The sequence below is a fragment of the Electrona antarctica genome (genome assembly GCF_951216825.1).
Source record: "Electrona antarctica genome assembly, chromosome: 2".
NCBI lineage: Eukaryota > Metazoa > Chordata > Actinopteri > Myctophiformes > Myctophidae > Electrona > Electrona antarctica.
In genome coordinates, this window is record NC_136807.1 from 41,070,632 (window position 1) to 41,087,360 (window position 16,729).

General features: G+C 44.0%; 1 protein-coding gene across 4 annotated transcripts in view; it reads right to left on the reverse strand.

Moving 5' to 3' along the window:
- Window positions 1-14,804, reverse strand: part of LOC306916768 (adenylate cyclase type 6-like) — a 63,932-nt gene extending 49,128 nt beyond the window's left edge. The window contains exons 1-3 of one of the 4 annotated variants that reach the window (XM_079494785.1): window positions 14,493-14,804; window positions 10,987-11,047; window positions 9,856-10,750 (exon numbers count right to left, since the gene is read on the reverse strand). In XM_079494785.1, the coding sequence (XP_079350911.1) occupies window positions 9,856-10,749 (894 nt within the window). In that variant the 5' untranslated portion in view covers window position 10,750; window positions 10,987-11,047; window positions 14,493-14,804. Of the gene's footprint in view, window positions 1-9,855; window positions 10,754-10,986; window positions 11,086-14,492 lie in introns of all 4 variants that reach the window. The other 3 variants (XM_079494784.1, XM_079494783.1, XM_079494782.1) reach the window with 3 other exon arrangements.
- Between the last annotated feature and the right edge of the window lie 1,925 nt (window positions 14,805-16,729).

Here is a 16,729-nt window from a genome sequence, read left to right on the forward strand (position 1 = left end):
TTCACACGCTAACCGCTATTTCCGTGCTCGGATGGACCCAGAGACAGACAGACCCAGCCAGCCAGCCAGCCAGCCAGCCAGGGACACACATTGCTGTGATTTGGAGTGGCTGCACCACTCAAAAACAAATCAGTTAAGATAGGTTGCTGCATCAACCTGATGTTCTTACGTAAGTCCAATGTTCTGGCCTAAATGCATTATACACGCCTCAGTCAGGTGTGCGACAATTCATTGACTGGTCTGGTATCTTTTTCAGCAGTGAAGGATCAGTATGTTTCCACCAACTCTGCATTCACTGACCCCACAACAATCTGCCTCACGAACAGGTTTTTCCTCTAGTACCAGCTCTGCATAGAAAACAAACACATAAATAATGTACCATAGGCTCCACATAATAAAATCCTCAATGTTAATTTAACCCAGAGAGAATGTCACTCAGAGATCTGTTTCCATCTGTGCACTCTAGGAGTTGCAAATGGATAAATCAACAGCCACCTGCAAGTCAATATCTCCTTTTTAAAGGACCCATGAAGACACAAATTGCCAAATTGTCTTTGGTCTTTCTTTAATCCGTGTACAGCATAATGCCAAGGGCGGCTATTTGCAGTACGCAAACCACGCAATTGCGATGTCACCGACATACGGAGCCGAAAACAGTACTTGGGTGTCCCAGGATTCGATTCAATTCCGATTCTTGGGGCCACGATTCAATTCAAAACGATTCTCTATTCAAAATTATTCTCGATTCAATGCATAGGATTTCATCACGATCTACATCAGTCTTGTGGCATGAAAGCAGAGTACATTTCTTAAAAAAGCTTATTGTAAAAGGTTTTATCAGCTGAATGATGTGAACACACAATTACAAAAGGTAAATCCAAGACCAAAAATCCAACAACATTTTGTCATAACATGACACTCAGTTACCAGAACAATACATTCAAGTAAAAACTGCTGTAAAATGATTGGTTTAGGCTACCTGGTAGCAGAAACCCATAATGTATTGCACAAGTTGAACTCAATCACTTGTGTTAGGCACAGAGACTAGAGACACACTCACACTAAAGTTGCCTTGATGCCTGTTCCCTGTCAATGAGGGTCAGCTGGCTCCTCGTTGACAGACAAACTACAGTAACTTGAAAATGACTGAAGACATAATGTTTACTGTGATTAGGGTAAGCTTACATTTCATATCACAAACACCATGTAGTGAAAACTTCTGTAACTGTAACCATAAAAAAGAAATAAAATTTTTGGAAATTATGAATCGATTTTGAATCATTCATAACGGGAATTGCGATTCTAATTCGAATCGATTTTCTTTTACACCCGAGCGCTAGCCCCTCCTATTTTCAGCTATAGAATTTACGTCATACACAAAAGGTTAAATTCCCATTAACAATGAATGGAGAATTTACGTCATGATGATGAACGATGATAAGAGCGTCCCTCACTTCATACGGGTGTGATTTTTCCTGTACAAACTAAAAATAAAACAGGTCCAAGCAATACAAAAACAAAACTATATACGATACGCACAATAAGCCATAGAAACATAGAACGCTGCAGTTGAGAGAAAGAAGACCATACAATTAACAAATGAGCATTTTAAATAGCTGACCCTAACCTAATCTCAGTAAACCTATACCTACTGTAAACCTAACCTTAACCCGGACCTCAGTAAAACTACCTTAACCCAAAAAGCCTTAGTTTCAACAACACAAAACTGCCTTAGTTTCAGTGAGCTCGTAGCAAAGTAGTTTAGTTTATTTTGACTAAAGTCGGGAGCCCACACAGGCATAGTTTTTGTAAGGTTACAGTATATATCCACTTGCATGCGGTCCAAATGAACACAGCTGAGCGCTCCCTACCCCACTGACGGCCCGGCGGGGTAAAACAAGCTCCCCATCAGTGCCCATCAGGTCCCACGCTCTGTCAAAAAGGTCTTCCTCAGCGTTGTCAAGAAAACACAAACAGGAAGTGAAGTATAAATAGTGTATGAAGCAATCAAATCCAAATGAATACAGGTGCCTACTGTCATCACCTTGAAAGCCAACAATAAAGACTAGGGTACCAATGCTATATGTGAAGTCACTTGTTTGTGAGCCGTACACCTTGAGACTTTTATTTCATCTGGAGTGCTGCGGTGTTCTGCTTTGCAGTGCTTTCTCTTAGTTATAATAAGAAATGAAAACAGACCCGGACTGCTGGCGTAGCAGCCCGGGCACATAGGCAGGGTTCGAATCCCGATCCGGACTGTCTTTGTACTAGTATAGCTTACTGTCTGCAGCTCGTTATTACGCCCTTTTGCGGGAAAACAGAACAAAACGAATAGAAATTGCTTTGCTGGGAGCCCCCAGATTGTTAAATCCGCCACTGCATAATGCATGTCTACAAATTCCTATAACAAAACAATAGCTGCCTCAGTCATATAATCCCAAGAGTCAGACACTATGGTATATATACTATATAGCTGTGCATACTTCTCTGTGGAAATACACACACACACACACGCAAAAAAAGGAATAGATAGATAGATAGATAATATATATAGTAAACAAATGATATTGTGTGTGTGTGTGTGTGTGTGTGTGTGTGTGTGTGTGTGTGTGTTCATATGTGGGGGCTCTATGGGCATCAGCAGCACAGTTACCGGTATGTTTGTGTCCTAGCCATAGCATAGCCAGAGTACGTGGCCCAGGAAGGGAAGCCATAACTCGGGTACTGAGATCAAGTAGATGAGCGGAAGAAAGCACTATACGTTTATATTAAAGCTCCAACAATATGCACGACAGGAGACAGTCTGAGACAAATCTTCCCAATAGAGTACATCTTTTTTGAACGTCGCCATTTTGGAAGCCAATGGGAATGGAATATGAAAATTCTGACAGATATGTCAGAATTCCATGTGTATGGATTTGTGTGAGGTTTGGGCAGAATCTGTAGGAGGCCTCATGGTGACGCTATAACAGGCTCATTTGAATCTGTAAGAGGCCTCATGGTGACGCTATAACAGGCTCATTTGAATCTGTAGGAGGCCTCATGGTGACGCTATAACAGGCTCATTTGAATCTGTAAGAGGCCTCATGGTGACGCTATAACAGGCTCATTTGAAACATTAAGGATGGAGGTTCTTCCTCAGCCTACTGAAAGTGTGCGTGCAAAGCTTCATGCCGATTGGTCCACAGACAGACAGACAGAGTGAAAGTGATAAAAGAGTGAACCTAGAACAGTACACTCGCAGATCCCTGCGAGGCCTGTTAAAGCGCCACCATGAGGCCAATTTGAAAACTTTTGGGGCAGTCCTTCCTTAGCCTAATGGGTATGTGAATGAAAAGTTTCACTGCAATCGGATGCCGCGTTCAAAAACGGAGCACTCGTGCAAACTTTGGACGCCAATCGTAGCCAATCAGAAGGAAATATGAATACAGCTACACGTACATCTTGATCATATGACTATAGAGATAGTGTGTACAGATTGGCACAAGGGTTTGGACTAAATCTGTATTAGTAATATCTAAATCAGTTCCATGGCGGTGCTTATGATAAGAGGCCAATGTTAAGCTTCAAAAGACAGAACAGTTAGCATGTTAAAGGGTTGGGGTGGAGGTTCTTCTATGCAAGAGAGACAGAGAACAGAGGAACAGCCCCTGTAAAGCTGGGTGCGTCAGCCCCGTGCTATTTCACGCCCTTGTGTGTGGTGATGCCACTCGTCACCACCATAACCTCCGTCGTCCACCCCTCTCTGCTTCATCATGGATGTCTCTCTAACAAAGATGCCTTTTGTCCCCGGCCTGCCATCATCAGACTTGCATCTTCTCAGCCCTCATCCTCTCAAAAAAAAAGAGGAGGGCGGTACAGAAAAAAAAGGAAGAAAACAGTTTTTCCCATATCGCATATTCTGGCCCTGCGGCGCCAAGGGCCACTGTGTGAGTGCGTGCATGCATGTGATAAAGAGTGTGTGGCAGTTTGAATGGGATCTAACTTATCACAAAGGTCCTATTGGCTCGGAGCCAGACTGATAGATGCCTATTCTTAGACGAGATTGACAAATTGTGTCTTGAAGATAGATACTGTTACGGCCCTATGTGGCCTCATAGTGTGTGTTTGCTCTTGAGTGTTTCAGTGCCATATATGGTGATTGGAGGGTGGAGTCGAGTGGAGATTGGAGGAGTGGCTTGGTGTTTGGAGACACACCTGGCCCGCAAGTCAGCGGCTGCCCGAAAATTACGAGTATAGGATCTTGCTCTGTCCCTAAATGGTATTTTGCAGGGCTGCCAAGTCTCACCCCTTGGGAGTGAGAGTCACACAATTTAAGCCTTTACCACGCACCACAAACTAAGGCCCAAACCTCAATCTAGGGTGGGATGTCTGTATTCCTCTAAATCTGTTAAAAAAGGCCAAATCGACATTAAAAAAGGACAAATTTTAAGTCTCACTCTTGCCTTTTTCTGAAACTTGGTCCAGCGTCACCTGCTATCTATTACGCCTAGAGGTGTGGTCATGGGTGTGTTGGCACGCTTTCCCCTAAATTTGGGTCACACACATTTGGGAAGGCGCATAGTGGAGTTTAAAAGCACCCGTAAGCCGTATGCCAAATTAGTTTGCAGCACAAGTGAGACTTCAAGGCAAGCAACGCATCACTCTTCCATGGGTTATGAGCATAGACCGTAAGGCTATGAAGCAATATAGCACTGGGCACAACAGATAAGGGGTCTGGGCAAGGGCAATGGCATGTGGCACGGTGATTAGTTTCATTATTGTAACGCCCAAACCACACCTTTGCATAATGCAACGGGTAGCGGAGGTGTTTTAGGGATTTAGACAGGTGACCAATATAGCCACTTTAGTGCGGGAACGCCCCTTCCCCAAAGCTAAATCCCCAAATAGTGTCTTTAGAATGCTCAAATGAAACTAGAGCCCTTTGTTTGTAGCTAGCATTTCAACTCTGTGTTCCAAGCCTTATGCTGCCGAGTGCTTAATAAGGTAACTTTAATACTGAGTGTTTAAAGTAAAGACTAAGGGAAGCTTGGTAGGCGTGTGCTGCCATTTCTTTTAATCCATTGTTTTGACTTTGTTTATGTTTAGTTAGGGAGCTTAGATTGTCATTTTTGTTTGGAGTGCTGTAGCTTAACTCTTTTCCTTTTCAGGTAGGGTGGAGTTTTGTTTGTTTAGTGGTGTAACCACTCCAAGGAACAGCAATGTCCCTCCCTGTGTCTGTATGTCCCTATGTTTAGGTTACCAACAGGGGGCACTTCAGACAGGTCTGATTTTTGTTTTGGCCTGGGCCTCCCCGACGATATAGGCTTTCTCTTATTTATATTGACAGTGATATCAGTTTCTGTAACATCAACTTGTGAGAAATAATAAATGTAAAACTTTTTTTGGTTACCCGTCTATGTGTTACTCCTTAATCCTCTAGACTCCATATAAGGTTGTAACAGATACACACAGAGACAATACCATACTTCCTCCAGATCCTATGAACTGAGCATCATCTAACGAGCACAGTGATGAGCATAATGTAGAACAGTTACACAGTATCCTAGTGTAAAACGGATTCTTTCCTGAGCAGAACTTTTACAAGAGTATTTCCTTAAACTGCAGTAAGAGTGCATGCAGCTCAGCTCAGGCTGGCGAGTCGTGACCGATCACTGCTTGCTCAGAGGACTGATACATATTACAATGGTTGGGGGAAAAGTGGAAGTCCAAAACAGCATAGATGAAAAGCAGCCAGGCCCACAGCTGGAGTACAAAAGGGGCACAAGGTACGGGGGCTAATGTTCCTAAAGCCAGCATGTCTAGGACACGGGTACTTAACACATAAGTTCACCGGACCGCTAGTGTTATGTCAATATTGGCTCACTCAGAGTGGCTCCATCATTATCATCATCTGGTGGCTTTAAAGGCAATAAAAAATAACTTTTGTCTGCTGAGATAAAGTAGGCTGTGACAGAGTAAATATAATTGAGCCACCTCAGAATATAGGAAGTCCATACATATTTTTTAAGGGTGCTAGCCCCTCCTATGCCAAACTTGGTCTGTTTGTGTTAACACAAACAGATGATTTGATTGGCTGAGCAAAGTACATATTGAGGATAAAAGTGAAGGCAGAAATGTGAAGACGCCAGAAGTTATTGGCCGGAATGACATTTGTGATTATTTGATTGGCTGAGCATGGAATGTGATGTATGATGATAAGGGCACCCCTCACTTCACACGAGTGTGATTTTTATATATGCCAAAAAAATAAATTGTTCATTTTTATTTTTGAGTGGTGCAAACCACGCCAACATCTGGCTTTGTACCCGTGTACCCGTGTTTGTACCAAAAAAAACGAGCATGGTTGCTATGGTTAGTATGTGACGTACAGTAACTATAACAATAAATGTGTAGTTGCACCACTCAGTTCACACAGGTGTGATTTTTTAACAATGTGGGGGAAATTTCATCCCAAGCACCTCACAGAGCCATTGCTGGTATACGTTTAACATTGTGACCAACAGTAAATAGCCGTTAGTTCTTGTGTATAATTTAAACTAGTAATATTAGTCAAGTATATTGTGTATTGTGCAAATCAGCAAATGACTTGTGTGCACGTGTTTATGAGTCGTATTTTTTTTTAAATGAATCTGAATCTGTAGCATCCCTGTACACTCTCTCTCTATCTAATGGTAAAGAAATTATCATCTTGTTTTTGTGTTGTTCAGTCCATTGCGCAAGCCCAGAATCCCACCCCACCCCTTTTCACCTCACAACAATAGTCTCCTTGTTTTAAGGAATCGAGGCCTGAATGGCACTGTGTTACATTATCATGATATTCGTTCATCATAATACGGCTTAACAGGCTCATTCAACCCAGATGGCCTTAGACAACAAACCCCAGCAGGGCTGCCTGCTCGAGCTGCCCTACAGCACAAAACATAGCCTCATTAAAAATCTAATTTGAAAAGCTGCCAAGATGTACAGTACCATACCATCTACTTTTAGTACAGCACCTTTAGCCTATAGTGGTTGATGATGAGTATGTACTAGTATGTACCATGTTTGTTCTATACACTACTGAATGCAAAGTAAAAGTAAGGCAATTCTGACTGTGAATGTACAGTAGTCATATAGAGAAATGGGCCCCAAATCTTATAATAGGGGGACCTGGTGGAGTGGGTGCCAGATCGGTTTCTGTGTAAGTGCAAGTTCCCTTAAACTTTATGATGTGAATTTGCAATACATATTTTATATTGAATGTAACAATGACTGCACAGTAATAAAATCCCACCCGTGTGAAGTGAGGGGCGCTCTTATCATACATCAATCATGTCCAGCTTTTAATGTTTGTGTTTACACTACGACATAAAACTGTCCATTCATTATCAATGGCATTTAATGTTTAAGTTTGTGTTTACACATACACTGAAAGCTGGACATAGGACGGGCTAGTGCCCCTCAAAAAAAGATCTACACTTCATATCAATGTTGGTGTAACTAAGAGAGGGGCGCTTATCATACATAATCATACCTCATCTCATTCCGGCCAATCAGAATTTGCTTCCTCACCTCCGTCTTCAATGTTTGTGTTTACACAAACACTCAAAACTGGCCATTCATTTTCAATGGCATTAAATGTTTGTGTTAGGACAATGTTTGTGTTTACACACACCCTCAAAGCTGGACATAGGAGGGGATAGCACCCCTCAAAAATAGAAAAGAAAAAAGGTTTCACACACACTTGCTAAGCTTCACTTTTACTTTCACTTACAGTAGGGAGAAGTCTGGTCAGCAAACCTCAGCCCCCGTTTCTGACAGAAAGGGGGTCTTTTTTAAGGGGCGCTAGCCCCTTCTATAAACAGCTTTTGTCCCCACACGTCTCAAGATTTGCCATTGACAATTAAAGGGGATTTCAGGTCAAATGTCCGCTAAATCTTGTCCCCACACGTCTCAATATTTGCCATTGACAATGAACGGAGAAATGGCGTCAGAATTCCGCTAAATATGACGTAAATTAAACATCAAAACATTAAACGCCATTGACATTAAAGGGAACATTTACGTCATATGTAAACGAGCAAATCAGCTAAACCAATCACAGGCAACAGGCATTCTGATTGGCCAGTATGAGGATGATGTACGATGATGTACACATGCATGATGATGTACGATGATAAGAGTGCCCCTCACTTCACACAGGTGTGAATTTTTATGACAGAAAGGTTGGAACAGTGTCCTCAGCTTAGTGGGTGAGGATGGTAGATCCACAATCCCACTGCGGTAGAAGTTTATCTGGCAGAAAGCCTTGAGGGGAGATTTTCCCCCTGTGCCTTTCACTTCACCAGGCATTTCCTGGTTGCGTACAAGGACAGTCTAAGAAGGACGAGACGCGAAGACCGTACGGGCGACGCCATGTTGCTTATGGTGCTCCATGGAAGGAAAGAAACATGCGCAATGGGCTATATGCAGCCAACACTTCCGCGTTCAGCTTCCTTGGTCTCAACTGCGCATGTTTCTTTCCTTCCAAAGCAACATGGCGTCGCCCGTACGGTCTTCGCATCTCGTCCTTCTTAGACTGTCCTTGGTTGCGTACAAGGAAAATTAGAGAAGGAAGTGACATGGTCACGTGACTGTGCTGCGCCATGACACTTTCATGGGAGCCAAATCTCGCACCGGAAGTGACATGTATACGTAAAGCAGTGAATGGAGCAAGCTGGACCAGCTCATAACATACATTATTGATGCACCATTGAGACCTGTGTCATATAATCGGTTCAGGCACATGAAAGAAGACATATCACAGTTTGCTTTCTAATCACTTGCTTTTCGATGTGCACGAGTGCACAGTACATCATTTTATTTGGGGATTTAAGGTATCGTTTCTGTTCCGGGGTCTCGCGAGATTTGGCTGCCAGACAGGAAACGGTGGGCAGTCTTGCGATACTTGGCACGTTCAGAAACGTACTTTTTGCTCTTTAGATACCTCTATAAAATTACACAGTGTACACATCGAAAAGCAACACAGCAGACAATAATGTGTTATATGTCTTCTGTTATTTGCCAGAAGTGATTACTTTACAAAAGATCTCAGTCATTCATAAATAATGTTTGTTCATGAGCTGGTCACTGAGCTCTCATTGACTCCAGTGCATTCTGTCGAACTTCCGGGTGCAGTTTGGCTCCAATGGTGTGACGAATCTGCCGCGTGGAATTGCGTGATAGCGAAAATGAGGTCGGTGACCTTACCTCCATTTAATATACCTTGGTTGCGTAGCCATAGACTTTTTTTGCCAGGTGCTTGAAAAATACCTGGACTACATTTCCACCCACCACTACTGACGACCATAAAGACGACTTTAGTGGCTACTTTAGTGACGACCTAGTCACGATCGGCTGCCTCCTAGCGACCTTACTAGCCACCTAGTCTCCTAAGTCATTGATAGAAAAAAAAACATACTCTGAAGGCCGCAACGCAGAGCAAGTGGCGACAAAAGCTAATGTTATGAACTAACTGGAGCTAGCTACCATAACAAAACATAGTGAGTGAACCAACAAAAGAACGTCGGAAACGAACGAAAACGGGCGCGACAAGAGCTTGTTGCACCTGGCAGTTATGACTGAGAGTCATTCTTGTTTATAGTTATTCATGAAGTGTGCTAAATCCCTACATTTTATAAGTTATAAATGCATGTAGTGATTGGTTTGCTTTTGAGAGAACAGACATACAGTACAGAGCCCTGTGTTCATTTAAATCTGAGTGTACAAATGTAACCAAATTGACCTGTAGCACTCCACATAAGAAGCCTAATTATTTGGATGGAAACGTTAAGGAAATCCTCTCACTCATTTATACCTGGACTGATAGCTTACCTGTTTGAAGAGAAACTTGTCTTCTTGGTTAAGCTGCCATGAGGTGACTAGATGTATGGTGGAGAGCACGGTTCCACTCATCACTGCAGCTCTCATCCTGACAGGTAGCAGTGTGTAGATGATATAAATGAAGAACATAGTCCACCATATCCCCTCTGAGGCACTACGGGGGGCCACCATCAGTACCCCGAACACCTGAACCACAATCAGCACGAGGATCACCAGGTAGCTGACAATCCACATGTAGTCCTGGTGGAAGCCATTACGGTTGCACACTGCCATCATGGACAAGAACAGGGCCATGGCCACAGAGAGCACGGAGGCATAGGCCTCATCGGGGGTGGCGTGGATGCAGTGGAACGTCAGCATGACGCCACACACCAGCACCAGCACCCCCATCAGCATTGTCAGGGAGCTCTGGTTGAGTCTGAAAAAGTAACGCTGGTACAGGCGCTCTAGCTTAGCTGAATGGAACTTTTTAGATTGGAAAACCCAGACCAACTGTGCCCAACAGTCGGCAGCTGTCACAGCCTTGCGGCTCCCTGTCGCATCTTCTTCCACTACTTCCTCTTCTTTTTTGCCCTTCACATCGCCATCGTCAAATCCGAGAGCCACGGACTTCAGGTCCCCGCCGCCTGCCGACCTCTTCCCATAGTGGTCCTCTTGCCAGCCGCAACGCATACCGAAGTTGCCCCCGCCGCTGGTGCCCGCTCCACAGTGGTAGTGCTGGGATGGGGCGGGAGGGGGCTCGAGGTCCTCAGGGTCCCGCAGGCAGCTCATGTAGTGTGGGTTGCACAGTGAGGAGCTGTCCTTCCTCTTCTTGCCATTACGCTCGCCCCATGCCGTCTTTCGATCGTCCACTCTGGCCCCAAAGAAGCCTCTGGCCCACGACATCCTACTGAAACAAAAAAAGAAAGTTTCAACATTTCATGATCAGTCGACTCAAAGTGAGAATATTCTAAGAAGTTAGAATTAAATGCACATGAACCCTACTTACCCTAGTGTCATTATTCTGGGACAAAGATTCGGCTAACACATTTGGTGTGTAGAGGGGGAAAAGGAGGACCCCTGTGTGTGAAGTGTATACTGTGTAGAGTTTAATGGTTAATTATATTTGAGCTACTGTCTCACCTGTGTGGGCTTCTTTATGTGTCGTGACACTGCATTCCTTGGTCAGGCCGCTCATTTATCCCTGCAAGATGGAGGTGTGTCAGGGTTTGAGCCACCCACCTATGCAAAAAAAGCCACAATGTTGTCACTTACTACAGTAACTCTATAGCGCAGCTGTCTTTCTGGGAATAGAACAATGCATATGATGTTGTTGCGTTGGGATAGCCAGAGGGGAAAATGGATAGAACAATGCATGTGATGTTGATGTGTTGTCTTTGCCATGGGGGAAAGTGGATGATAAGTCACATGACAGTGTTTTGAAATGCTCCCTTTTTGTATGGATCAGCTGAGGACTTGGGGTAGGATGGGTAATGTGTGTGTGTGTGTGTGTGTGTGTGTGTGTTTACTGTTTATGCAAGTGTCTGTGTGAAAAAGAGGGAGAGAGAGACAGTAAAATAATTTGGCAATCAACAAATGTATCTAATTATCTTCTGTAAATGTATTGTGTGATACTGTTACCCACTCCCTACTGTTATCCACTCCCACCTCCATCCGCACCCGTCTTCCACAGTGTTTCCACAGGAATGACTGTCGGCTTTGTTTGCAAAATACTGTGTGACACAGCAACAACTGGGCCAATTATTGCCTCATGCCGTGCGTTAAATTTTGCCCTCAAAGACCAGTCCATGAAGTTGAACACAGTCCTATCCCATTACGATAAACTATTCACTAATTGCTGTATTCGGAACACTTTCTATTAGGCTTTCCAGTCCAAGACTCTGGACTCTAGTATTGGTGGATGGTAAGTAACCATAGCCATACCATGAGGCCCATAGGGCAGGAGCCTATCTCCTGTTTATGTAGCTTGAGGCAGCTTGGACCCCCTGGGGTTGGATTGGGGGTAAATCCCTGCAACATACTAGTGTCATGTCCAGGGACATGACACTAGTATGTTGGATTGGGGGTAAATCCGTATGTTGCAGGGATTTACCCCCAATCCAACCCTTGATGCTGAGTGTCAAGCAGGGAGGCACTCGGTCCCATTTTTCAGAGTTTTTGGTATGACCCGGCCAGGGATCGAACTCCGACCTCCCAGTCTCAGGGCGGACAACCTAACCACAAGGCCACTGAGCCGGTGGATGGTGCTCAGCTGTATTACTACAAATCTGTCCATAAGATCAGTCTTGAGTGGGCAGAATTGGGTGTGCTCTATTTGACAACAAAGGCCTACTGAGTGGGCACCATCAGAGATCAAGAGCTCTCCATTCCAGATTAAATTGTCCATGCTTCCCCCATTAGCTTTCATGAGTCACTGGCTAGCTTCTGGCAGCACATGTCAAGGACACTGCTAACCTCTAAACTTAATAAGCAAATCTCTGCCAGGTCCACTGAGCAGAGACAAACAGCAGGAGGATGGCAAATGTACAGTACCTTGCCTATAATCAACAGCAGCATCTATTAACCACTTAAGCCCTATAACTGCTATTTTTGCAGATTTTCAACAAATTAACTTTTTTTCCTTTTTCTAAGATATATTTTTGTCATTTTCATGCTTTAGGCCTATTCAAGTACCGTTTACAGTGAGAGAGATACAGGAAACAAGAGTGATGGGGAAGCAGCAAAGAGCCTCAGGTCAGATTGGAACCTGTGCTGGCTGTGCATGGACTGAGTCTTAATGGTATGTGCTCTGCCAGGTGAGCCACGAGGCAACCTAAAGGAGAAGTATTTTTTTGTCTTTGCCCAAAATAGAGATGCCAGGGTTAATGTGGTTTATAAGAGCAGCAACTAACAAAACCTATATGTGACTTACTGTAAATACAAAGCATTGTTCAATCAATTCACTGTCAATGATAACTATGTAGGCCCAACTAGAGAAATGTACCTAACCCTAATTTACAAAAGCCCATAATCCCCGATAGCAGCCTGCACTGGTGCTAACTGAGCCAAACCCAATCATAATGAGCCTGTGTATGACACTCAGCAATGGTATTTTTAGAACATCAAAAGCAGTCACTCTCTAGAATAACCCGTGCATGCAAATATATATCACATGATTTCAGTGGACTGAGAGGTCATCCGGAGTGCTGTCCCTATGTTTTCTGTGAGGATGATGAGCATAATAGTAGGCTACTGTACGTAATGCACTACGCTCTCACCTCTGGTGCATTTACGACAGCTCATGAAGCAGCATGCGGTTATGTAATAAAAACTGTGCATGCATGCATCTTGGTATGCGAATGACATCTGAATATAACAACAGTCAAGTCTGTCGCCGATTTTAGTCGATTACCTTACACAGAGACTCTCTCTGTATGTTCATCACAACAGTTTATAGTAGCCTACTGTCTACTGTGTGACACTGCACACTACAGCAGCATCTCTATCACTGTTCTATCACCGGCCGCGATTTTGACAGATATGTTAGCAGCAATGCAATTACACACGTGTAGCCTATGTAAGCCCATGGTTGCAGGCATCCGAACGCATGTTACATAACGGGACGCTCCGCGCAGGCAACCATGTCAACTGCTGCTATATCAGTGCTGAACTGTAGCATTTCTAACATACCACGTATGGAGACGTTGTGCGACTAGAAGTTCCACAGAGAAAGACAATATAGCCTAGCCTATACAGCAAGGCTGTGTTGGACGCAAAACGCATACTTTGTTGTTCGTAAGACGGCGTCGCGTGTCAGAAATAGTCGATCTACAGGCTTGCTTTGGCCTCTTTACTAGTTGAACATCTGCAGCAACGTATGATTGTCCCTAAAAATGACATGACATTAATTTGCTCGAGTCCTCTCTGGACAATGCTGCCTCGTCGTCTTGACCCTGCTCATTTGCAAGGGATGTGCTGCCCAGCACACATCTCCACTGGAAAATGCGTAGGCTACTGTAGTGACATTAAACTCAACAGTATAGAACAGCATAAAGAAACAACACATGAACCCCTATGCTGGGGCGAAACAGAAGATCGTTAATAAGATCGGCTATTTCCAGAGATTTAATGTAGACTACGGATAGGGGGCGTTCCTAGCACAGAGCCCTGTGGGACCCCTGTCAATTAGGTAGGCATTAGGGTTCAAGTGACTATAACATGTGTATAATAGCACGTCACATTTCTAAGCTACAAACCTATTTGGGTTTGATGGTGATAATGGCAGTGGAGTAGCCTAGCCTGCATGCCACGGCGGTAAACGGCTCGAACAGCTGATTGTCTTGTTACCAATAGCAACATGATTTACTGCCAGTGTAGATTCACATCGGCCATATACCTGCATTTTAAAGGTTCCACTAACGCACTACAGTCCCGCAGGAGCAGCTATAGGACACTTGCAAAGACAATGAATGCAGCGGAAAACATTCACTGGTGGAAACACTGTAGCAAGTCAGTCAGCTGTAGCAATTATGATGTTGGACTCCAGCGTTCATCTCAGGTTTTAGCCGACTTGCTACAAAATAATTAACATTCACAACTGAACATTTTGTCATCAGCGGGAAAGCTTGGGAGAGCTCGCGTCTACTTACCATGGACACCCGTGTGTACAGGAATGAATAACACTGCAGTGGTGCACAAATTGCACGTCGCCGCCGATAAGACGCGAACGCCGGCCGGTCGTATTTGTTGTTCTTGAGGGAAAGGAAGAAAACTGCACATTTGTCCGAACAACCTTCGTGTTCTACCAGTGGTGTTTCTACTGGGTCGACCTCCCTCCCTCTGGTTCACTCACTCACACACACACACTCTCTCTCGCTCTCACACACACACAACACACAAACGCTGCATTCCCGTTTGTGAACTGAGGAGTCCCCCTAGAGGTAGCCTGGTAGCTCGCGTGCACGTGGTGTGCGTATGCGCTTTACTTGCCGTGTTTCTGTGTCCGCGCGTGCACGCGAGTGCGTGCGTGCGCCTGTCTGTCTGTCTGTCCGTCTGTGCGCTGACTGTAGTCTGTGTGAGTCTAACTATCTGCCTGAGAACATAGTTGTTGGATAGTCGAGATATCTTCAGATATCCTACTATTCCTTATAGTAGGACATTTATTACACAATCACATTGGATTCTTCCACTCTTTAAATGGAACACACAGAGATAGACTGACAGCCGGAAAGTTCAGCCTGACCCAGCCAGCATTGGCTTTGCTGCCAAATAAATTGTCATGTCTTCAGTATTACAGCGCCATCTAGTGGTAACCTTGTAAAACTGTCAGCAAACTTCAATGATGGATGATCTATGACAGTGGTTCTCATCAAACTTTTTTTTAATTTCAAGGACCCCACTTTGGTCACAGATCTCCATAACCATTACCATAGGGGGGGTCCAAAAGAGACACAGACATGTTGTCTCAACCTCTCTCCAGGCCAACGGTGCACAGAGACCCTAGTAGGCTACACAGGCGGTATTTGGCAACAATTGGATTTCATTTTCTCCCAAATGAAATGGTAGAAAATTAACTTTTAAAAATATCTACTGTAAATAATATAGTTTGTTAGTACCTTCAGGGTTTTTAAGAACAAACTAAGGAGTAAGAAAATCTGTGCAACCACTACCACCAGTACAAGCTTATAACCCTAAAGTTGTGGAGTAACCAGTAAGGCAACACTATTGTTGACACAAAACACTTGATGAACTTCCGCTTTCGGCTGCCTTTTCAAACCCTATACTTAATTGACCATATTCCCAAGGGGCCAGGGCTCTATACTATATTGTCACTTTACTCTAAATATCTTTGCAGAAAAAGATCTTTGCAAACACATCTGCTATTTTTTTTTAAACAAATGTTAGCAAGTGACAAAGCAAAGCAAAGCAAAGTTCTTTGTTTACCCAGGGAAGTGGACTAAGCTCGAGATTGATTGATTGATTGAAGAATTTATTAACAGTTTGCAGAATTACAGTACATTTCAAGCACAAACTCAATACAAAGGCTGTTAACTGTGAGTGGACGACCCAATTAAGCATTACACTTGTTTCCAATAGGGTCCACCATGTTCAAATCATCAAAACATTTAGAGACGTACAAATAGACACTTCTATAGACAGAACAGGAATTCATCATAAAGGAGGTAAAAAGGAATTCATCATAAAGGAGGTAAAAAGGGAAAAGAAACATATACAGTGAGGGGAAAAAGGGGGGGGCAGTGGGGGGGGATTCAGATTTTACGGGGGCCAGTTTCGAATTGCAGCCATCCGTAGGTGCCCTTTGAGAGCGGTTTTGAAGGAGTCAAGGGATTCGCATGTCTTAATGACAGTTGGTAGGGCGTTCCACATTTTGGTGGCATAGGAGCGAAAAGAATTTAGTCCCTTGTTTGTGCCGAATCTGGGTTGTACATGGTTCGTTGCACTCCCTCTGGTGTTGTGGGTGTGGACTTCATTAACATTAAGGAAGTATCTAGACAGGTACATGGGTATCTTGGTGGTGTATCGAATCTTGTGGACCAGACCCATTGCAAGATGCTGTACTCTGTCGTCGACCCTAAGCCATTCCAGCCTGTCGAAGTGGGCAGGGGTGAGGTGGGTTCGGGGGGCTAGGTCAAGTAGGAGCCTGACCAGTTTGTTTTGGGAAGTCTGGAGCCTGGTTTTAAGGGCCTTTGAGGTGCTGTGGTACCAGGAGGTGCATGCATAGTCAAAGAAACCCTGTACAAGGGCTCCTGTTAAGGTCTTCAAGGTGTTTTTGTTGACCAGTGAGGAGATCCTGTAGAGGAATCTTGTTCTATGGTTGACTTTTTTGATTACGTTGGTGGCCATTTTATCACCGGAAAGATTAGCC